We start from the raw sequence: 24868 nt of genomic DNA on the forward strand, positions 1-24868 counted from the left end.
CATAAGCGCTGATTGAGCAAGCACTGTGAACAGCCATAGGATGTGATCCAGCAGGCATTAGTCAAAAGTAACCTGAAATGTTGGAATATATACACGGACTTTGTGGAAAATTAAATCTTCAAGAAAAAAGTGATCTATACTGAAGTGGCGGCTTTGTGTAAATGGTCATTGTGGCATGTTTTACTATATTTTAATTACACTTTTGTATTACAGTATTAATATTTCTTCACTTGTGTTTATTAAAATAGCTACAAAATTCTAATTTTCTGTCCTGTGTTTCCAATGTAGTCAGTGTTTTGTTATTCAAAGCCTCCTTATACTTTCTGATGTATCCATGACAATGATTGCAATTTATCAGAAAACAGGCTGCGATATTGTATTATGGAAATGTTCGAAATTAAATAGTCAAAATATTTATTATTAGTTTATTAGATTTTCCCTGCAGTACGTAAAATTTAGTATTCTTTTTGTATTAGTTACAATACTAACTTTCTGCTTTTTGCAAGTTTCGTAATTTATAATGAATTTGTAAAATGTCTGGTCATTATATGAGAAGAACACTCTCTACCAAGGTTATTCCTGGATATATACCATCGTGCAGTGATAGTGAAATTGAAGTTGCTAGTGATGAACTCGATACTGACTTGACAAGATCACAGTTAAGTTTGAGGTCGCAGGGACCAGTGTCTGAGGTTGCTTCTTTCTGTTGTCGAATCTGTTTGCAGAATGAGGACCGAGAATGCCTAATTTCACCATGCTATTGCAAAGGAACACTTGCTTATGTACACTTGTCTTGTCTGGAGAAGTGGTTGAATCAGAATGGAAGGAGCTATTGTGAACTTTGCCAGTACCATTTCAATATAATCCAGACACCACGATACAGAATGTCGGAAGCATTGAGGCTCTGGATGAGACATCCGCGTATAAGACGTCATATCCAAGCTGATATTTTCATCTCTGTGCTCTTGACTTTTGTTACGAATGGTCTCATTGTAGTGTGTCTGTTTGGTATGGAGTACTTTGTTGAGGAAGGACGAAAAATAGGGATCACGCAGTTGTGGTCGACTGTTGCAATTGGATTTTTTCTTACAGTTGTAGTTATTGGATACTGTGTCACTTTGTACTTGCTGATCAAAGATCAACTCACACCATGGTACCAGTGGTGGCGCAGGAGCGTGAATGTTCACCTTGTGTTGGATCCGTGTGTAGTAAATAGCAGATAACTTGCATGTGGAGAGCAGAGTTGGTATTTGCGCAGATTACCAATAGACTGTGACTTGAATGCGTAATGTTACTGTTAAATGTAGCATACATTGATTTTCAGTAAAGTACTTTAATTAATTAAATTTGTTTATTGAATTTTATTCATTAAGGGAGATGTATGCAAAAATAGTATGGTACGGTATGTTATTTATCATATTCCAAAATATTTTGATTTTATTATGTCTGTAAGTGCTCTTAAAAATTTAAATGTCAGCATCCACACACCTCCATTAGCAGGAAGTGTATCTCTAGTTGACTATCTCCGTAACTTACATTTTGATTTTGTTGAACATATTTTTTGTTGCAACTTCTTATTGTAGGGCAATGAAATTTTATGCACAGCTATTTTAGATGGTAATGAACATAATGTTAATTTAATAATAAACTATGATATGGTTTAATATTGTAAAATACTTCTAAATGAGTGGTCATCATCTTCTTGTGAGGTCTGTATTACAAAAAATTTTGCTGGAAAAGCTGAGAAACCTCTACTGTATAGAAAGATATAAGGTAAGCAGATTTTTTCAGCCTACGCAGTATTTACACCTTAGCTTTGCCACTGATGATTCATCTCTGTTGCTTTAGGAGTTAGGACCATTTTTGTTTAGCTTACACGACTGCTATGTTAAGAACATGATGCAATAATCTTAACAAGTGCAAGTGTGTGGTATCAGACACAGATAAACAAGATGACTACAGTAAAATATCGACAAGTTAACTCATGTGAACTGCGTTTTATACTTCAGCTGCCATAGGCCTCTCTTACATACAATGAATTAACACTCTTCTCAAGTCACTAACGTAACTCATGAATAACATAAATGAATGGTACATGGGAAAAACGAACAATGTCACATTTCCATTAAGGTTGAGATAATGATTTATTTCAGTATATTACTGCAAAATTTATTGGTGTGTCTACCTGAAATGAAGTAAATGATGAGTGTATCTGGGGTTTTAATTCTCCTTGACCACTTTTGGTAAAAATAACTCTAAAGTTTGTAGTAATACAGTGAATTAGATAACGACATCACCCTTAAAGGAAATGTGACATTGTTCATTCTTCCCGTGTATCCTTCAAATACTTTGGGTGCTGTAAATAAGTAATGCAATATAGAAATGTTTCAATAACATTTAATTTTAATGTCAAGGTAAAGTTGTTCTGTATGGTTGTAAAACTTGGACTCTCACTTTGAGAGAGGAACAGAGGTTAAGGGTGTTTGAGAATAAGGTGCTTTGGAAAATATTCGGGGCTAAGAGGGATGAAGTTACAGGAGAATGGAGAAAGTTACACAATGCAGAACTGCATGCATTGTATTTTTCACCTGACGTAATTGGGAACATTAAATCCAGAAGTTTGAGATGGGCAGGGCATATAGCATGTATGGACGAATCTAGAAATGTATATAGAATATTAATTGGGAGGCCAGAGGCAACAAGACCTTTAGGGAGACCGAGACGTAGATGGGAGGATAATATTAAAATGGATTTGAAGGAGGTGGGATATGATTAATCTTGCTCAGGATAAGAACCGCTGACGGACTTATGTGAGGGTGGCAATGAACCTCCGGGTTTTCTAAAAGCCAGTAAAAGTAAGTAAGTAAGGTAAAGTTGTTTTAATACAGTACTTTTTTTTTTTTTTAATCGTTCAACGTTAATCCTGGAACTGAGGTTCCCTAATCATTTTTGTTGTATTTTGATTAATTTTTTTATTTCTTAAAAAAATATATATACTAACATTTTTCCCTAAAAGGAACAAGGGAGGGAGTATTTGAAAAAAAACTGATTTCCCATGCTAAATCCCTATGCCGAATACTTTGATTTCCACAGTGTTATGAATTTTTTCTCTTGTTTTTAAGTCTTCTCTGCCTTTTTCAAGGTTTTCTACTACTTAAAATACTGTACATTCTATTATATGTAAACACATAATGTGCAGATAACCACTAGCAAATGTTTTTAAATGCTTATACATAGGAGTTACAATGTTGTTCGAGGGAGTTTATTGTAAAAATATAACTCTGAAGGTAACAGTTTTGGAAACACACAACCAATACTGTTTAATTTAATCTGTTTATTATGACTGAAGATAAATTCGAGAAAAGAGATCAGTATGAACGAATTTGATTACAATCTGTGTATTAAATCGATGATGTTACCAAAAATTGGAAGCCATATCTGGCAAAAGTTGAGGTATGTGATCGTGCTTCACTGCTTTCAATGATCTCTATTCATTTGTCCATAATATGCAACCTATTCGGATTTTTATGTTACAGCAAATGATGGAACTAGAAGAAGCCATGATGTCACAAGAGATATCCATTCCAGTATACTTTGCTGAATGGGATCCTGATCTGCAGAACATTTTTAACGACATTTCAAACAGTTTTGTGACAGATGACCGTGCAGGATCAGCAGCAGAGGGTGAGTAGCATCCCTGATCACATATATAACAGATTGGCCATCCCCATGTTAAAATCGGTAACATTGGAAGAGAACAACCACTAGGATCGGCACCATCAATTGAGAACCGCCACTAGATGGAAGTACAGTTGCTCCATGTAATTCAAATGAGAGTTATGCAGTAGCTAGATGGCAGCATAGTGAAACTGATAAAAGTTGTTGCTATCAAAGCCTATAAAGCTAAGGTCGCCCTCTTAGAAGAATTCTGGTTGAATAGTGAGACTGGAACAGGTCACTGGGTCTAAAACTTTGATTGTTTCGTGGTTATTATTATTATTATTATTATTATTATTATTATTATTATTATTATTATTTTTATTATTATTTTTTTTAATGAAGAAATTAGTGGAAAAACTATTTTGGGCAACTACTAAATGTACATAGGCCAAATAGAAATAATAGAGACGAATTCAAATAAAAACTGCTGAGCCATTTATGTCTGAACGCACACTTTCTGAAGTCGAAATTGTGATAGAAAATCTGAAAAAGTACAAGATCAAATTCCAGCAGAATTAATACGAGAGGGTGGAAGCGCATTATCTAGCGAAATTTGTAAGCTTGTACTTGCTATTTGGGAAAAGGAAATTGTACCAGAAGAATGGAAGGAGTCCATAATTGTATCTATTTTTAAGAAGGGAAACAAGACTAACTGTAGTAACTTTCGAGGAATATCACTTTTGTTGATGTCATACAAAATGTTGTCCAATATTCTTTTGAGAAGATTAACTGCATATGTAGATGAAATTATTGGGGATCATCAGTGTGGTTTTAGGCGTAATAGATTGACTATTGACTGTTGTAACCACTTACTATATCGTCGGTTCCTTGGTAAAAGTGACCAAGTCCAAAATGCAGAATTGTTGGGAAAAGTCATTTAAGGTTTAATGATCCATCCAAAAATCACTTTACCGGTACTTATTTAGATGTTAGTAATTGGTTATTTTGAAGGTAAATGTGCTACATTATTAATTTTTAATATAACATTGTCTTAAATTTTCTTAATGCTTGGAAGTCTTCAATGTGACTTGGTCACTTTTACCAAGAAACCGACGATATGATGTTTAATAGCATGAAGATGTACATCGGACCTTGATTTTATATATTCAAAAAAGTTGTCTGCCAAATGATTGATAATATATTATTCTCATTGAAATTAAGCTTGTAAAAGAAAAATTGAGTTTTTCAGTGAAGACTTGTTAGGAATGTAGTGGTGATATATTTTGAAATTAACACGATATCATGTACTTGTCTGTTTCATTATCTTGACACAAGAATCCATACAAGAGCATGGCAATGTTCTCAAGAAGTGTTAGAACAAAATTTAAAATTTAAGAAAAGGATTTTGTGTCATCAAGTTTGTATTGTCCAATGTAGGCCTACATACTATATTAAGTTTGATTATAAGCAGTGAAAGATGAGCATTTTAAGAATGTTTCTGTTGATAGTCTGTATGGAATATCGTATTTTAATTTATAAATTATAAGCACCAAAATTTAATCATATCTTACAGACATGAATATAAGATCATTTTACTGTATTTTAAAAGAATTTATAATTGAAAACCAAAGATGCTAAGTGCTATATGTTTTTAGAAAAGAATAAACAATATTTCGACATATTTTTGGAAACTTGATTCAATTTCAGGAATATTATAATAATTATTATCAATTTCTTTTTAGCTCTCTTGAATTCTGTGTCTGCCAATGGCTACCAGATCGTAATCAGTGCTAGTCAAGCTACTGCCAGGACAGATGTTAATATTGCAACTATTCAGGTATGGCACTAATTACAATTTAATATTTGACCATAGCAGTATTTTTCGGTGATTTTGTGTTTTGGTATTTAAACTGTGTGATGGAAGTAGGCCTACTGTATTGTTTGATATGTGTCACTAATACATACTGGAAAAACATGACTGAAATACATTGGATATATTGCAATAATCTGTTAGTCCCATTACTCATTAGTAAGAATATTGTGCCCAGTTCACTCCATTTTGCCAAACTAAAATGAAAATATTTTTGCTGCCATCTGTCTCGAGTCAGAGAATGTTGTATAAAATTGACTGAAATAAGTATGAAAGACAAAAATGTAAATATTTGTTGTTGTTTTCTAATGCTGGACACTTGGCAGTGAAGCCATTCGTCGTCTTGTGCCACAGTATTTTTTATACACTGTTTCATTCTGGAGGGTTGGACACACAGATGTTCATGATCCATTTCTTCATTTGGTATGCATAATGGGTATATGGGAGATTGACGATTTTCTATTCCGTATAATTTCTTTATCATACATTCATGACTTATAGTCAGTCTTCAGTATCTGGATGCATATGATATTATGTTTACTTTATGACATATCGCCTCATTTTTCTCCCTATGGAGCTCTCTGTATTGTGTCTTTTAAAATTTTTTCATTATTTTATGAATGGCTAAAAAAAAAACCCTTTTTTTTTCGGCAGTGTATAGGAGGGTGTGCTGTCTTTTTTGGGCTAGTTTATCTGCAGTTTCGCTTTATGTAATTTCACCGTGAGCAGCTATCCATTGAAGGACAGCTCTTTTATTTAGTTTTGCAAGCTGTGAACGCATTTTGGAACATTCTGTCGTTTTATTAGATTTTGTTGATGTTTCTGTCACTGTTGCGAGGATTGCTACCACAATTGATATCTCCAAGATGTTGTTGTTGTTGTTTTCTAATGCCAGGCGTTTGACAATACAGTCATTTGATCTCTTGCACTCCAATATTTTTCAAAGATATTATCATGATCAGCTACTGAAGCACAGATTTTGAGGTGTTCCGAATCCATTTCTTTGTTTGAGTTGCACAATGGGCAGTTAGGGGACTGATATATTCCAATTCTATGCAGGTTATCACCAAGATGTAAATTGTATAATAATCGTAATATTGCATTATTGTTGTTTCATTTTATTCTATTAACATTATGTCTAGCAAACGCATTTAATAAACACTACTCAAACTCTCACAGATTACATCCCAATACCAAAAAAAACTGACAAATTTATCAAAAGAGAATTACATAAAAATTATAAAAACAATATTACTAGTACCAAACCTGAAATATTTTATCAAAATTTTACTTCCAAAGAATTAACTCTAGCTATACAAAATTTAAAAACCAAGAAATCTCCTGGCCCCGACAACATTCATTCCGAATTTTTTAAACATCTGGGGGAAAAAGCCAAGTCTGTACTTTTATCCATTTTCAATTTATCATGGAAACCTCAATTCCTGCAGCTTGGAAAAAAGCAATCATTGTACCAATTTACAAAAAAGGGAAACCTGCTCATGATGTTAATAGTTATCGACCAATAGCACTATTAAGCATGATAGTAAAAACCATGGAGTCCATGTTCTCCAACAGATTAACTTGGTATTTAGAATCCCAAAATCTTTTATCACCAAGACAAGCCGGCTTTCGACAACTACACTCTACCAATGAACAAGTCATACGCCTCGGCCAAGAAATAAAAGACAGTTTTAATAAGAAAGAAGATACCTTGGCAATATTTATTGACTTTCAGTTAGCATATGACTCTGTTTGGAGAAATAAATTATTACTAAAACTCCAGAAATTAGGTATCTCCAGCAATATGTTCAGATGGATATCAGAATTCCTTAGTCACCGATTCATTGCCACTAAATTCAATAACTCACTTTCTAGTTACAGACAAACATATCGAGGTCTACCTCAGGGCGCTGTCCTCAGCACAACTTTATTCAATATTTATATAAATGACTTACCCTCTCTATTAGAGGAATCAAACATGAAAACAGCACTATTTGCAGATGATATAGTTTTGTGGACTTCCGGATCTTACAGACATAGAGACAAATTCAAAATTCTGCTCTTAAAGCTCTAAATCAACTACATGAATGGAATACATCAAATTTGATGGCACTCAATTTAAGCAAAAGTAACTACCAAATATTTTCACTCGGTAAAAAAGAAAGAGAATTCAATATCCAATACAATGGCCAACACCTTCCTAGGACTTATGAATCCAAATATCTTGGAGTTATTTTCGATAGTAAGTTAACATGGAGCAACCATTTGAAATACATTTCCGAAAAAGCTCGTAAAAGATTTTCCCTTCTAAAAAGACTAGCAGGAAAGAAATGGGGATGCTCTAGGAATACTTTGAACACTACATACAAAATGTTTATACAGCCAGTGCTGACATACTGCGGAGAAATTTTAATTACTTCACCTTTCATAAACGACATAGAATATGTTCAAAACCAAGCTCTCAGACTCATTACTGGTGAAATCAAAACAACTCCAATAGATTCTATGAGATCCCTCACTAGTATTAACAGCATCAAAATGACAATAGAAGAAAAAGCACTGATTCAATATGAAAAACTTATCAGATTACCAGGAAACAATTGGCATTCATACAGTCCTCTCTGTAGATTGAAAACTCAAAAAAGTTTCATATCCATTGTTCAAGAATTAAAACAAAATCAATATCCCGAATCTAAAAGAAAACTTACAAATTAAACCAAACCCTTTAACTCTGTTAAATATAGAATATAATATAAATTTAACAGAAGAAATACTGAAATCAGAAGTAAACACTGAAATACTGAAACAATTGTCTTTAGAGACAATTAATATTAGGTACCCTCCACAAAACTGGCTTCATTTATACACTGACGGATCCTTGATCTCCAGAGAACAAGGTGACAGTGCATGTGTTACGTGCTGTCTCTTCTCACTTTATAGATCTCTTGGATATGGAACAACAAGTTTTGATGGAGAAATCATTGCAATAAGTGAATGTCTCAGGAATCTTGTCTGTCACATCAATAAATTTAAAAATGCAGTTATATTGTCAGACTCCAAAGCAGCTATTCTATCAATAGTCTCTAAACACACACCTTCATCTCAAACAGCAGAAATAACTAAAATGCTCTCTCAATTAATATCACTCAATAAAAGAATTGTATTCCAATGGATACCATCCCATTGTGGAATCCTGGGAAACTAGAATGCGGATGCTTTAGCAAAGAAGGGTAGCACTGCTACTTACAGACCTGTTACTAAATCTACGTATTACTCTGTGAAAAGATTTATTAAATCTACATACTTAGACTTCAACAAGCAAAATTTGATAACACAATCCCAAGGGAAAAAATGGAACTCTCTGCATCAAAATCCACAGTTAATTCCCGATTTAACACGAAAATCGTCTGTAGCTGCATTTAGATTGGCAACAGGCCATGATTGTTTGGCCAAACACCTGCATAGAATTGGAATATATCAGTCCCCTAACTGTCCATTGTGCAACTCAAACCAAGAAATGGATTCGGAACATCTCAAAATCTGTGCTTCAGTGGCTGGTCATGATAATATCTTTGAAAAATATTGGAGTGCAAGAGGTCAAATGACTTTATTGTCAAATGCCTGGCATTAGAAAACAACAACAACATTATGTCTAGTGCATGTAAACTTACAATGAATATGGGTTAAAACTATGATACCACTTATACATAGTGTTTCAGAATTCAGCCAAAGAAATTTATCTGGTTATAGAAAAGTTGTAGACAAACAATTTGTTATAAGGAACACAGGATCTCCGACGAAAAACCAGTTGTTTGAGTTGCTTACATTTCATACTCATATGAAATAGAGGTGTGGAATGTTATGTGATGGTTTTGACCTTATTAGAGATTGCATTAAGCGCAACTGTTAAAAACTAATCAACCACGTTTTCAAAATTTAGCTTTTACAGAATCTGTGAATTTGCTGGCAAATAATGAGACAGCACACCACTGCACTGCTTGTTTCACTCTTGTTCGTTTTCTTTTTATTGTACCTATATGGAATTGAATCATTGACATGAGGCTGTGGTGTAATGGACAATGCGTCAAACCTCAGGCCGAAAGGTAGTATGTTCGAGTCCGACCATGGTAGTTTTTTTTTTAATCCCGATACCTCTTATTTCATTGACAAGATATCTGAATTCTTTCATTTCTGAACCACCGAAATATGTATTGTAGTATTTATTTATTATGCTTTCGGCAATCGTATACTGTTCACTAGCCATTGGCTGCATTCAGCCGGGACAGCGCTGAGGTAGCGCTGAAATAGCGACAGCATTGAACGCCTTGCTGACCGACAGTGCTGAAATAGCGGGCGCCATTTTTCGTAGCAAAATTTTTTTTGCTGCAAGCCTGCTGCTAGCCAGCGAAAGTGGAGGGGGTAGGCAACAACCAATGGTATCATATATTCCGGAGTAGACGGAACAATAGCAGCGTGTTTCTTTGTAAACACAGCAGACATTTTGCAATGTTCATTCAGGAACTCAAAGCTGCTGTAACTCAGCAAAAATGAATAGCTGAATTAGCGCTGTCCCAGCTGAACGCAGCCATTGATTCATTACAATTCACTTGAAATCAAGTCAGTTGTATTGGACTCCTATGGAGCTCAGTTAGGTATTTGTTAGAAACATGCTGGTCTTTAGGGTCACAAAGGTGACGAGTGCATGACCTTTTTGTGTTCTGTCCCATTTTAATGTTGAAGTTATATGAAATTCGTTGTACATAGTTTCTAATATTTAAGCCAGAATAATTAATAGAAAAAAATATTTGATTTGTTGCAGAAAAATACTATACTTAAAATGGAGATCGTTACTTTGAACAATTCCTGTAACTTGTTTTCCAGTTTTGTTTTGCTTTGTTACACTATACTTAAGTACTGTGTAGCTTATGCATTTTATCAAGACACTTGCGATATGCAGTACGAGAACAATGGTTCTGTGGAAGGAGTAGGAGTAGGAGGGAAGGTTGGGCATGTGTCTACCGAGTTCAAGGCAAAGGCTAACCCATTCCCCTATAATCTATAAGTAGACTCATCCGATCTCGTGCGCAGCTCTGTAGGAAGAGTGGGGGAGTCTCTTGACAAAATGCATGAGCTGTACAGTAATTCCTGAATATTGCTTACTTCCTCCTCTAAGGAAGACGAAAAGGGACATTTCTTTCTTTTCTCATTTATCCATTTTGTTGTAAGATTTTTTTTGCTAAACAGAATACTGCTATGCACAATTTATGTAGACTACAAGTTAATTGATAAACATACTGTGACTTGTCCAGTGTAATAGCTATGCATTTCTCAAACTAAATTTCTCCTTCACCCTTCTAAAAAACTATTAGTGTCTTATTACGTACATTAGAAAATAACTAGAGCTGGCTTTTATTGTTATAACACTAGTTTAAAGTTACATATCTTAAGTTAAAAAAGTTTGAATTTTTTACCTCATCCCCTGACAGAAACCATCTACAATGTTTACCGTTTGTGCCACAGATACATAGTAATATTGTATCTGATACATTTACAAATGTATTACTATGCCACATGCAGGTTTACAGTCAGTGGTGCACTGGCCCAAAAATTATTTCACGCCATTGCATGCAGATTCCTAGTTTTCTACCTCAAAATACTTACCTAAGACCCCTCTGCAATCTGCAACACCTTAAATTCTTCAGTTGAATTCTGAAATGCTCTGTATTTAATCAGATACATACTTTAGTCAGAAAGTCTCGAGTACATTATTTATAATGGTCCATGTCTACATCAGATGGCTGTCGGCATCTCCTCAGAGTATCAGAAACTCGCTTTTAAGCAGCAGGACACATGTGATCTGTGGAATACAATGTAGCAGTGGGGCTGGTTTTATGTGGGTATATCATTTCCTATGACTGTGATAACGTAAAAATTATCGATAAGAAAAAAAAAATTAGAAAATAAAGAAAGTAAAAGTAGGAGAATTCGATCTTGCGATCTGATTGAATATTTGTCTGTGATGTACTCCATTTGGCTAGATTTGCTGTTGAAATAAAAGCTCTAACTGGTATGTATTCAGTGCAGTGATAACACTACATGTGTGTGTTGGAATCTAATATTGAAACCCTGAAACTTGGTATTACAATACAGACTTTGATATTAGCGACTATCTTCTTGTTGAGTATGGTACTTTATTTCCTCTGTAATTTTAATTCTATCACGGTTCCACTTTTGCTATGTAATTTTATTTATTCTGGTTACCTTCAGGAATATGAATCTTAACATTCACAAGAAAATACGGGACATTAATTTTTTGACTTAATCATATTGTCACACTAATACAGCTTCATAATTTGATTCTTCCAAAAGCCAGTTATTATTTGTAGACTTTCTGTAGAGGACAAAGACATCCAGTTTCTTTAGACTGCAGATAAAACTCGTATTAATCACTTGAAATGAAACTCAGTTGAATTTGTTTGCTTGATGTTCCACTATAGAGTATAATGCTTTGAAATTAAATATTATAAATCGATAATTCCTGGAATATATTCAGAACCAAATTGTATTAACATGAACATTTTCTTTTTCAGGGTAAACTATCAGGCTATGGAGTTGAAGAAAAGTTACCTACAATTGCAGTTGTAGCTTATTATGATAGTTTTGGAGTAGCGCCTGTAAGTATGTAACTGTTGTAAATTAATAAATGTTAATGCTTTGACGTTCACTATTGCGTCACTGGAGCTGTGTTCAGGCAAATGGCCAGCTTAGATTAATTTACTGGTGGTATACATTACTAAGCACATGTTACATACAGAATAACAGGAGCATTCAGGTTGCATAACATTTTGTTACAAACACCACCACCACTAATGTTATAACCACAATAAATTCAGGGTCTGGATCTTATGACACTTTTGAGAAACCTGATAATTGTCGGACTTCCCATTTCCTTCATAACATAAAACTATGCTGAAATAGATCCATTACAGTGGACTTATTGTTACTTAGTTACCATTACAGTGCAGTTTTGCAAAGGCTTTGGAATAATATTGCTCTAAGTTTTCAATGCAAAATATGTTTTATTTGCAATTTAAAAAATATGATAGTGCATTACAAAGCACTTCCCAACCTTGTATTGTAATATACTATTTGTTTTGTGTTCTATAGAACTTCAATTGTTGACAGTAAAAAAATATAATTACAGTGGAATCTTGTTAGCACGTTCCTCATTACCACGTTTTCCTGTTTAGTACATCTATTTTTGGAAGTCCCAGCCCCAATTCCATTAAACATACAATAAAATTACCCGTTTACGTGTTTGACATCTCCCACTTACTGCATTCAAACTTGGTGGTTGGTGGTCATATTGATGAACAATCGCACATCGCGCACACATCCATTCTATCTCCCACTCTCATCCCCTCACCTCCGCAGCCTATGCCAATGCAGTCACGCAGCACACTGCTACCACAGTCTAGTATATACAGTCACGAAGCTTGAGGTGATGAGAGTATTAGGAACAATAGACTGTGCCGATACTATTTCGCATTGTCTGTGATGAGGCGATAGTAGCGAGCCTAGTAGTTAGCAACTATCTATGGATGCATATTCTCTACGTATTGAGCTTCGTGACTGTATATACTAGATTGTGCTGCTACTTCGTTTCCTTTAGAAGAAGATGAAGGAGAACAAAGTCCAAGAGTATCGTCAGTAACTTGTTTCACTGTTGGTGGAAGTTTGTATCTAAGCCACGAGTTTGTATGCCATGGATAAGAAGAAAGTAACGCATATTATGAATGAAGAAAAATAGAACATGATTCAAGAAGTGGTCCACAACCCACACATTAAGCTTGTTGATATTGTGCGGAAACTCAACATTCCTCTGTCAACACTGAATACGATAAAAAAAAAATTTGAAGCTGGGTTTTTGGAAGGAAAAAGCGGCTAACGATAACGTGTACGTGAGTTTAGTTTCCAGAGTTAGAAAACGTGTTATTTACTAAAAAGGTTAAAATGGTTCTAACAAGTCCGTGCTTTGAATACAGCAATCGACGGCACCATGATTCGTGCTAAAACAGCACATTTATTACTACAGATGGGACTTTCGGACTTCAAAGCTTCAAACAGTTGAATGAAATGTTTCATGGAAAAATACTGCACTTCCATCCATTATAGAAAAGTACAGCTCGAATGACGTTTTTAACGCAGATGAAAAAAAAATGTTTTTCAGTAGTACGTTTTCCCATATATGACGTTCAAATTGTTTTGTCTCTAGAAAATCGTACTAACGAGATTCTACTGTACTTTGTAATATTTAAAAAAAAGTTCATGACACTTAATGGTTAATCATATCATTGGCTAATTTATAATATATAAATAATACGTGAGTTTGTATGAAGAGTTCTCTTCTTTTTCTATAATTTACCCAATTCTCAATACTATATATCAACATACAATAAATTTGTCATATTAATAGACATTTATGCCGATATGTTTTTGAATCACATGTCATTTGAAGTCTTTGTTAAATAAGCCTTGTATTTACTTAAATTATATGTTATGAATTACAGCCGAAGTATTTGAAATAAACGACCCTGTTTAACTGGTTTGCCATATATTATGCATATTGTATTAAGAATTTGTGATTTGTATCGACATTCATTATTTGGTTCTTTTGACTTATTTCGATATTATATTCTTGTGATATTTTCTAAATAAAATATAATAAATATTAATGACTGTCTACCCTACTAATTCTATGATTACAGGAGCTGTCCTTTGGTGCTGACTCTAATGGTTCTGGCGTTGTTATGTTGTTGGAACTTGCACGTCTCTTCTCACAACTGTACTCAAACTCCAAGTCTCATGCTCGTTATAATATAATCTTTCTCCTTTCGGGTGCTGGTAAACTGAATTATCAGGGCAGTAAAAAATGGTTGGAAGATCAACTTGATGGATTGGAAGGATCCTTAATTCAGGTTTGTACCGTAATAATGCAATGTTCGTAAATGTCTCAAAATTTTATGCAATAAATTGGCCACAAAAACTGTTAAGATTTCATAGCGAAATGATGAATGCTAAAGCTATAATATGATATATCTGCTTGGTCTTAAAGATCTAAATCTTTAAGAGATATGGTAGGTTTTGATTACGCTTATTCCATGTCTTATAAAAAAAAAAAAAAAACACGACATATTAATGTAATTGCATTCAATTTCGTTTTCAGGTAAGGATGAAAGGGATAGGTATTCTATGTACAGGGGATGTTACAAACGACTAAATCTGATTTTATTAATCCTTTGACCAGGCGTAGGAATTTCTTTTCAACCTTACAAAAAGTTTATTTATTCACAAGTATGGAAGACAGAAAATTTGGAGAAAGCTGAGTTTGCAGTGAAAGACCTGCCCTTGTGAATGAATGAATGAATGAATGAATGAATGAATGGATGTATACATATATTATGATGAATGAATGAATGAATGAATGGATGTATACGTATATTATATACAGTAAAACTTCATTTATATGTTTCTCACTTATATGTTTTTTCTGAAGTCCCAGCAAAATTTCTATGTTTTCCTTGTTAATTTATTTCACTTATACATTTTTCTTATTTATACGATCGTATTTTAAACCCTGAGAGGTACAAAACATTCATTTATACATTCTAATTTAAAAATTTTGTTCAAAATTAGGTTTGCCATGAGAATGTAAAAACGTGAAAATACACATTGAATTTAACACGCACACCAAGTTTTTCATCCTAAAATCCAGAAAAAAAAAAAACTGCGAATATAATACCTGTGTTAAAAACCACTCAAGCTTAAAATTATCAAGACAGGCTATAAAGGCACTCCCTTACCTGTAGCTATATATCACATTCATCCTCATTTGCAGTATCAGAACATTGATTGACAATGACTAACGTTATGCTACTCTTTCGTCAGTAATTATTGATAAATACTTTTGATTTAATTAAAGACGCGCAATTGTTGAGAGTTGTATTCATAAAATCTCAATAAAACAAAAAATGTTATTGAGTCATTCTAGTAGTTACTGCAAATAGATGTCCAATATTAAAGATGGTAGATATAATGGACACATTGGGCTTAAGTGCTCAGGGCTAACATAATTCCCCATTTGGTCTATTATACCGTTCTGTACTATTATATATCATGTGACTAGTTGTGTGCTGGGTTTTGAAATTTTCCTTTAATTAGTTTAATTACTCTTTTCTTATTTTTAGGATGCCTCGTATATTTTGTGTCTGGATGCTGTGGCTAGCTCCAGTAGTCTCTATCTCCATGTTTCTAAACCTCCCAGAGAAGGAAGTCCAGGAGCCCTTCTTTTCAAGGTTTGTATGTATGAAATTTAGTTCAGTAATAAAGTATTGACGTCACATCAATTGTGTTTGCAGTCCTTCTCCTGTTCTGTCTAGCTTACCAGTTTAACTGTATAACATTCTTTCTGTTTTGTCTGCAATCTAAAAACGAAATTGAGCTCACTGAAGATGATCTGAACTTTGACATTTTTACGAAAAATTTAAGATAGGTTAGAGTATAGGAAAATTTTTGTTTGCAAATGATCTTCAATAGATACAGCTGTTCATAGCAATTAATACAGAGTCCTCTGTTTATATGTCATCTGATATCTCTTCTGTCTGCTGTTTTTTTCTGTTGGCGGGAGACAAATATTGTTTGCCGATTTATGGGTGTAGTTAGTGGGGTTTAAAAAGGGCGCATCAGCTACTCTGGCTAGTTGCGCCCTTTATAGGTTTATGACATCATGAACTTGACTCAAATGAGATGTGTTGGAAATCGTCAGTCTCTGTAGTTATACAATATTATGCATTATAGCATGACTCACTGCAATTTAGAACAGCTCCCATTTATTTACAATTGCTATGTAAGGTGTAAAAGCTATAAAAAAAGTAAAAGATGTTGTTGTTTTCTAATGCCAGGCATTTGACAATGAAGTCATTTGACCTCTTGTACTCCAATATTTTTCAAAGATATTATCATGAGCAGCCACTGAAGCACAGATTTTGAGTGGCAAGTTAGACGATTTAAGTGAACACCATATTTTAACGTTTTGGTGTCTACTTCATTCACACACAACCCCCAGAATGTCTGGAGGACCATACCTGCTGTTGGTCGACGGGTCCATTGGACCTAGCTGGGAGATCTTGTTGATCACCAGCTTTCCCTCCTTAAGCCACTGGAGGACGATTTTAGTGCCATACCAGGTCAGCACTAGGAACAGAAAAGTAGAAAGAGGAGGAAGGAAAGGGAAATGAACCCCTAGGCCTCGAATGCTCTAATGCCGTTGGGGTCGAAGAAAGTAAGAGTTCAGTCAGAGGACTGGATAGGAAAGGGTAAAGAGGGAATTTGGTATTGGATAGAGGAAAATTATACCAAATTCAGTCATTAACTCATCAAGCTGACCAGTGCTAATTGATGAGTAGCCCCTCCCTTTAGTTCAGCTTGTAAAATTGTGCTTACTAACAGCTGCACCACGGGAAGATAGGGATGGGACATTGGGTATTTGTCCAGGTTGGTTCCTTAAAGCCTTCAATGGGAAGGATTAATGGCTCTCCCCCCTGTATCCGACAGATACCCTTTTGCAGCCACAATGTAAAAGTAAAGTTAATTGAATGCAGTAAAATATGTGTTTGGTGATAAAGCAGAGGATTGTGGCCTGGGAGGTCACCTGATTTAAATCCCTGCGATATTTATCTGTGTGGAACACTGAAAGAGAAAGTGTATGGAAATAATCCACGTACAATAGAAAGTTAAAAGGCAATTTTCAGGCTACGATACCTAGGATTGTACTGGCTGTCCCAGAACTTATTCAAGAGGTGTCCTGTGTATCTAGATTATCATGTAAAGTTAGGAATCAAATTATTGAATGAATTTTCTGTTGTTCATACACCATCATCGAATGGTTGCCACTTGAGAACCTGCTTGCTTCCATAGGCATATAACTAGGTATGGGCAATTTATAAATAGGGGGCCCTGTATTTAACACTTTCAGTTCAGAATCTCTGTCACTGTGTGCTGAAGAGTTTCTAATGGATTAGAAAGGAATGCAGCTGTATCAATTGTGAAGCTATAAATAATGTCTGACTCTTGTAAATACAAGCAGAAAGTATGTTTGTTCTTGCTTTTAATTGAGTAGAAGGAAAGTTGTAGATTTTGACGCATTATTCTCAGTTTTCACTTTCACACACTGAACATGAGATATTCACAGCAATGCGAGTTTTCTTTGCTTTGTTTAAGATTTAGGGCTTTAATTAGAGTAGCTCGATTTGTTTTAATGTAGTATTGTTCCATTTCCTATGTCCTGCTCATTGCATTGGGCACCTGTTGTCTCATTTATACAGTCCAGTGTTTTTTCTAAATGTCATACACGTCTTTTACCAGTTGATCTATAACTGCAGAGCTATTATTATCATGTGTCCCAGAAAAGAGCTGTCGGCATGCCAGCCACGTTCTGCATAGTTTGTGCCAAGCACATAACCATTTCTCTGGCCTTCTCCAATATATAACAGTACTAACAATAAATATTGACCATGCTCGCAGTTGTTGTTGAAAATGGCCCCCTTTTGCCACCACACACAACTGACATCTTCTGATAAATGAATGAACAACACTGAAGTTCCACGTCATTGATAGCTTGGATTTCTTCTCGTATATAGTCTTTTAGTTCATCTATAGAATAAGGATTTTTCCTATAAACCCTACCTTTTAGTGTTCCCCATAACTAAAAGTCACAGGTGTTATATCTGGGCTTCGTGGAGGCCACAAATTATTACTGATTAGTCTTGTACCGAGAATACGCCTCAATGTATGAGCAGTGGCGGTATCTTGTTGGAAATAAACTGAAAATCGTTCTGCGTGAGAACACTACGTTTTCTGCTTGATTTTTTATTCTTCACTAAGCCTGTTTCTTTAAATCTTTTAGCGAGTCATCTAATTGTTTTGGCAGAAGGCACAGTCTGTTTGGAAACTTTATTCGAAATTTTCGCACACGACCTTCTGCCTTTTATGTACGTATTATACATATACACACGTTCACACAGTGAGAATTTGTTGCTGAGCATTACCTAAATACACAGTAATCACTAAACTTTATAACTAACGTTGTACACTTGAAGAATCGAGAGTTTCATTACACGACTTCTAAGCACACTGAATGCCATATGGCTACTGGCACGGTTAGCGCGCGGCAGAAACCACGCAGGGCTTGGCCGGCCACTCTTTTCTGGGACATATGATAATAACAGCTCTGTATAAGTAAGTTTTAAATTTTTATGGTTCCCTAAAACTTTTCATTCATTGTACACCATCGACTGTAGTTATCTTAGCACAATTTGATTTTATAATTTTAATTAAATATTTTAGCTCTGCAAATATATTGTATGTTCCTTTTTAATCTTTTTTTCTATATTGTGCCAAACTTCTTAGAAACTTTGTTTAATGTGCATGTATTGTAGGTCTTGTGTCTTGTCATTGATGCTCTATTCACTTCAGTATAATAGTTATGACCCAGACATTAGAATTTTAAAATAGTATACTTTGTAGTTTCATTTAGTAAAAACTGTCATACAATACCATTTACATAATTAAATATTTTCCATTTTCTCAATTGTATTTACTTCAGCATAAAATATCTAAGTTACATTAATATTCTACAATTAGAATTTTTGTTAGAGGTATAGAATAAAAAAAAATTCAAAAATCTTTTTATTTACTTATAAAAGTGATAAAGGTTGTATATATCTTCTCTTCAGAAATATCATGATACATAAGTATCCGTTTCTGTCATGTTTATGGGAAGATAATTGAAGAACTGTAATGCTGTATGCAGGAGCTGAAAGATATAGCAGAACATTTGTACTCCAATGTGACTGTGGAAGGAATTCATAAAAAAATCAACCTTGCAGAGGAAGTGTTAGCCTGGGAACATGAACGGTACAGCATACGACGTCTTCCTGCCTTCACATTATCTTCATTGAAGGTAAGTTCTTTTATTGGTTGTAAATCATTAAGTGCAATTCGCAGGTGCTCGTGTAAAGGGGGTTAAGTCAAATTGTAAGGTATGTAAACTTCTCTCCTTTGGTACTGAATAAAGCCCTTTGTCACAAACTATGGAGCACTGTGACTGCATCATAGATGGAAGAATAACTTAACCCCTTTAACACAAGAGAAAATTAATTGTGGATAGTTCAAATCTGTACTTATTCCAGTTTAACCAATTCATACTTAACCCCCTTTACACAAGCACCCGCGAATTACCGAAATATGATTTAAGGCTTCAATGGTGATCAGTGATTAGCATGGTGTAAGTATTTTTAGCATTTGTACTGAGTATAGATGTAGAGATAGCCAACCTTAGAGAGCTACACTTCTGTTGCATTATCAGGGATGGAAGGGAAAGGGAAATGGAAAAACCTATCTGTTGGATGCATTACCAAGAGCTATGAGTGTATACAAGGTGAGTAAACTTATTTTTAATTTTACGAAGAAACCGGTGTAGGAAAGTTATAAGGGATGAAAAAAATAATATTTTTAACATGTTTTCAAAAACTATTTTGATAGGGTCTACCAAGGACACTTTTTTAATGTCACCATATACTAATTTTTTATTTTTTGGTCTCTTCAATTCTCAAAACATACAAATTCATGTTTTTCACCTTTATTAAACCATTATTTTGTAAAAATTATCTCAAATTTATGATCAAAAGTAAGTGTACATAGCAAGGAGAAATGCTTCAGTATATCAATAATTTATCAGTATGGAGAATAAAGGAGGCCATGATTTAAATGACATAAACAAAACGAATAAAAATAATTAAATAACAATGGTTCTTGAATGGTCCCCAAGATGTCATGATCTAAACTCGTTAGATTATTTCTAATTGTGATATTTGAAATGGGAGAGTGCACCAGGACCGACCACGAGACCTGGAAGAGTAAATATGAAGAACTAGGGATTAGACACAAAAATAAACTGAACAATGTTGCTGAAAACCGTAAACAATTTCCAAGAGAGACTTACATATTGCTTGGCAGTGAATGGGGTGCCATTTTGAACACCTGTGAACTGATATCAACATGTGACACTATTAGAACATTCTTAAATTCTTTGCCTTGTGTTAATAATTTAATGGTGCTTATCTATTTCAAAAGCCATCAGTGTGTTTTATTTCCAAATTTGTAAGAAAAAAAATGTTTCTTTTTGTTTTTTGTACGTTTTGAGACCTGAAGAATCAAAAGTGGAAAAGTACATGGTGCCATTTTTTAAGAACAGCCTCCTTGGTATACCTTTATAAATGAAAACATGTTAAAAATGTTCCTTTTTTTTAACCCCCTATAACTTAGAATTTCTTAATAAAATTAAGAATAGGAAAGCTACAAGCAGTGTTCCATGCTTTTTACTCACGTTGTATAATGGTGAGAAAGGGGCAGGCAGGGCTTTTAGATACCCTGAAAGATCCTTAGAGTGGCGAAATGTGAAGGCTTCCATCTCACGAGATAATCGGCATTGAGTAGCAGTAGTGATGTTAGTCCTACATGCTGGCTGCTTTACCCCAAAGAAATACCTCTGATACTTTATTCTACTAGAGGCTGAGTGAACATCAAGATCATAGCATGGTTGGAAGGATTAGATAAATAGAAAAAGAAACCCATGACATTCCAGTTTGTGGTGCATTGCCCTAAGTGCAACACTACTATGCGTCCACCAGTGCAAAATAGCTTTGGGCAATTGGTTCTTTACAGATGTTTACTAGTTTCCTTGTTATGGTAAAATATTGTCATTGTATCATGCACTCGAGACACAGAAACCAACCCTCATAAGTCATTCAATAAACTGTTCATGGTATAGACTTGTCATTGAAGTGATTCAGATTCTTTGCTTCAGTTGTTATTCTTTATTATACCGTAGGCATGAGAGTACAATTTTTCGTATAAATTCAACTAATGTATTTAGAATTGTAGATCTGTTTCAGTTAGTACTTACGTTTTCTTTCTAAAATATCGGAAAAGGTAAAAAACGTGGAAGATCTACTCTCCACTCAACAATCTCGCGAACTTGTCTTTAATGTTTGAGCAAACTTACATGACAAAGCTACTTTTCTTAGCATTGCAAAACAACATAATTATTATCCATAATGGTAATTTATAATTTAAAAAATAGGAATAATAATAATAGTTTAATTAATTATTCATAACAATATCAGTTGAATAATTGATGGAACACAGAGTAGATTTCAGAATTAGGCTTTTGAATATTCCACCGTGTCCTGAAACATGACTTACTTACTTACTTACAAATGGCTTTTAAGGAACCCGAAGGTTCATTGCCGCCCTCACATAAGCCCGCCAACGGTCCCTATCCTGTGCAAGATTAATCCAGTCTCTATCATCATACCCCACCTCCCTCAAATCCATTTTAATATTATCCTCCCATCTACGTCTCGGCCTCCCTAAAGGTCTTTTTCCCTCCGGTCTCCCAACTAACACTCTATATGCATTTCTGGATTCGCCCATACGTGCTACATGCCCTGCCCATCTCAAACGTCTGGATTTAATGTTCCTAATTATGTCAGGTGAAGAATACAATGCGTGCAGTTCTGTGTTGTGTAACTTTCTCCATTCTCCTGTAACTTCATCCCGCTTAGCCCCAAATGTTTTCCTAAGCACCTTATTCTCAAACACCCTGAACCTATGTTCCTCTCTCAGAGTGAGAGTCCAAGTTTCACAACCATACAGAACAACCGGTAATATAACTGTTTTATAAATTCTGACTTTCAGATTTTTGGACAGCAGACTGGATGATAAGAGCTTCTCAACTGAATAATAACACGCATTTCCCATATTTATTCTGCGTTTAATTTCCTCCCGAGTGTCATTCATATTTGTTACTGTTGCTCCAAGATATTTGAATTTTTCCACCTCTTCGAAGGATAAATCTCCAATTTTTATATTTTCATTTCGTACAATATTCTGGTCACGAGACATAATCATATACTTTGTCTTTTCGGGATTTACTTCCAAACCGATCGCTCTACTTGCTTCAAGTAAAATTTCCGCGTTTTCCCTAATCGTTTGTGTATTTTCTCCTAACATATTCACGTCATCCGCATAGACAAGAAGCTGATGTAACCCGTTCAATTCCAAATCATGCCTGTTATCCTGAACTTTCCTAATGGCATATTCAAGCGCGAAGTTAAAAAGTAAAGGTGATAGTGCATCTCCCTGCTTTAGCCCGCAGTGAATTGGAAAAGCATCAGATAGAAACTGACCTATACGGACTCTGCTGTATGTTTCACGGAGACACATTTTAATTAATCGAACTAGTTTCTTGGGAATACCAAATTCAATAAGAATATCATATAATACTTCCCTCTTAACCGAGTCATATGCCTTTTTGAAATCTATGAATAACTGATGTACTGTACCCTTATACTCCCATTTTTTCTCCATTATCTGTCGAATACAAAAAATCTGATCAATAGTCGATCTATTACGCCGAAAACCGCACTGATGATCCCCAATAATTTCATCTACGTACGGAGTTAATCTTCTCAAAAGAATATTGGACAAAATTTTGTACGACGTCAACAAAAGTGATATTCCTCGAAAGTTACCACAGTTGGTTTTGTCCCCCTTTTTAAAAATAGGTACAATTATGGACTCCTTCCATTGTTCTGGTACAATTTCCTTTTCCCAAATAGCAAGTACAAGTTTATAAATTTCGCTATATAATGCACTTCCACCCTCTTGTATTAATTCTGCTGGAATTTGATCGATACCTGGAGACTTGTACTTTTTCAGATTTTCTATCGCAATTTCGACTTCTGAAAGTGTGGGTTCGGGTATAAATGGCTCAGCAGTTTGTATTTCAATTTCGTCCCGATCATTTCTATTTGGCCTATGTACATTTAGTAGTTGCGCAAAATAGTTTTTCCATCTGTTTAGGATTGATGGAGAGTCTGCAAGCAAGTCACCATTCTCATCCTTGATCACGTTTACCCTTGGCTGATATCCGTTCTTAAATTCCTTTATACCCTTATATAAATCTCGAATGTTTTTATTCTTACTATTTGTTTCTACCTCATTCAGTTTTTCCTTCAAGTAACCTCTCTTTTTATTCCTAAGTGTACGACTTGCTTCCCGTCTTTCATTGAAATAATTATCTCTCTTCTCCTCAACTGGATCCTGTAAGAATTTCATTTCTAACATTTCAGAACTGCATACAAGTTCTATCATCAGAGCAGATAGGTAAGACCAGAGGGATCGCCTACTTTGTTGGACTCATTATGCCTGGCTAATCTTGATGACTGAGGCCATTTAGACAGTGAAAGTTGCACTGATTTTAATTTTTGCAAAATGATGAGAGTGATAAAAATAGAAAGAACATGGCTCATAGCTGTTACATGATGACTCTATGTCACTAATTGGATTGTAGAAATGAATGGAATCTGGGGGGAAAAAATGGCTAAATTATAACGGAATCCTTTCCGAAACATGAAGATATTATGCCATCATGATGTAGTTGAAACATGTGCAAAGAAATGTCTTGTTCGTCTGTTACTGTGAATCAAAGACGTTGTAGTTATATATCTAGACACACAATTGGCGCTGGTGTCGTGTACAAATTTGAAACCTCTGGCACAGGTTCGCGCGATGCCATGTTTGGGGAGCACGAATGATTGTTTCTATAAAGTATTCGGAGTTTAGAAAATACCATTGAGTATATAGGCGTTTTCTTAGTGGATTTCCTCCTTCGCTGTAATATAACTAAATTTATTTACGTATTTTCTAACGTATAATATGCCTATAAAATAACAGAAGTAAATCTAAATATTGTAACTAAGCATTGTTTTAAATATAAACGCCTTATATTGCTCATAAATGGACTTATTAGTTTATTTCTATTTCCTATGACTGAATACATGGAATATTTTTACTTATTTTATATACGTTAGAAAATACGTAAATAATTTATTTAAATTATATTACAAAGAGAGGGATGTCCACTAAAAATGTCTATATACCCAATGGTATTTTCCAGACATCATTCTCAATGACACAATATTGTCAAAATGTGATTGTATTCATTGCTGGCTTAGTTGTTAAATCGTTAAGAAAAATATGGTGTAATAAATCTAAAGACTCAATTTATGGTACGTAGCCTACCAGCAGTAAACAAAATCTATTTTATTTTTTTAACGAAATAATTTAATGGGAGTCTTGTCATACCATCATCTGAGATTATAGAAATATGCCGCTTAAGTGAAACAGCGATTATACAGATGTTGACAGTTCAAT

General features: G+C 34.6%; 1 protein-coding gene across 1 annotated transcript in view; it reads left to right on the plus strand.

The window, feature by feature from the left end:
* The window catches only part of LOC138704755 (BOS complex subunit NCLN), a 50459-nt gene that overhangs the window by 10845 nt on the left and 14746 nt on the right, over positions 1-24868 (plus strand). The window contains exons 3-8 of the mRNA XM_069832947.1: positions 3537-3684; positions 5403-5497; positions 12121-12204; positions 14299-14508; positions 15778-15885; positions 19401-19550. Of these exons, the coding sequence (XP_069689048.1) occupies positions 3537-3684; positions 5403-5497; positions 12121-12204; positions 14299-14508; positions 15778-15885; positions 19401-19550 (795 nt within the window). The remainder of the gene's footprint in view (positions 1-3536; positions 3685-5402; positions 5498-12120; positions 12205-14298; positions 14509-15777; positions 15886-19400; positions 19551-24868) is intronic.

This window comes from Periplaneta americana, chromosome 8 (genome assembly GCF_040183065.1).
Source record: "Periplaneta americana isolate PAMFEO1 chromosome 8, P.americana_PAMFEO1_priV1, whole genome shotgun sequence".
Lineage (NCBI taxonomy): Eukaryota > Metazoa > Arthropoda > Insecta > Blattodea > Blattidae > Periplaneta > Periplaneta americana.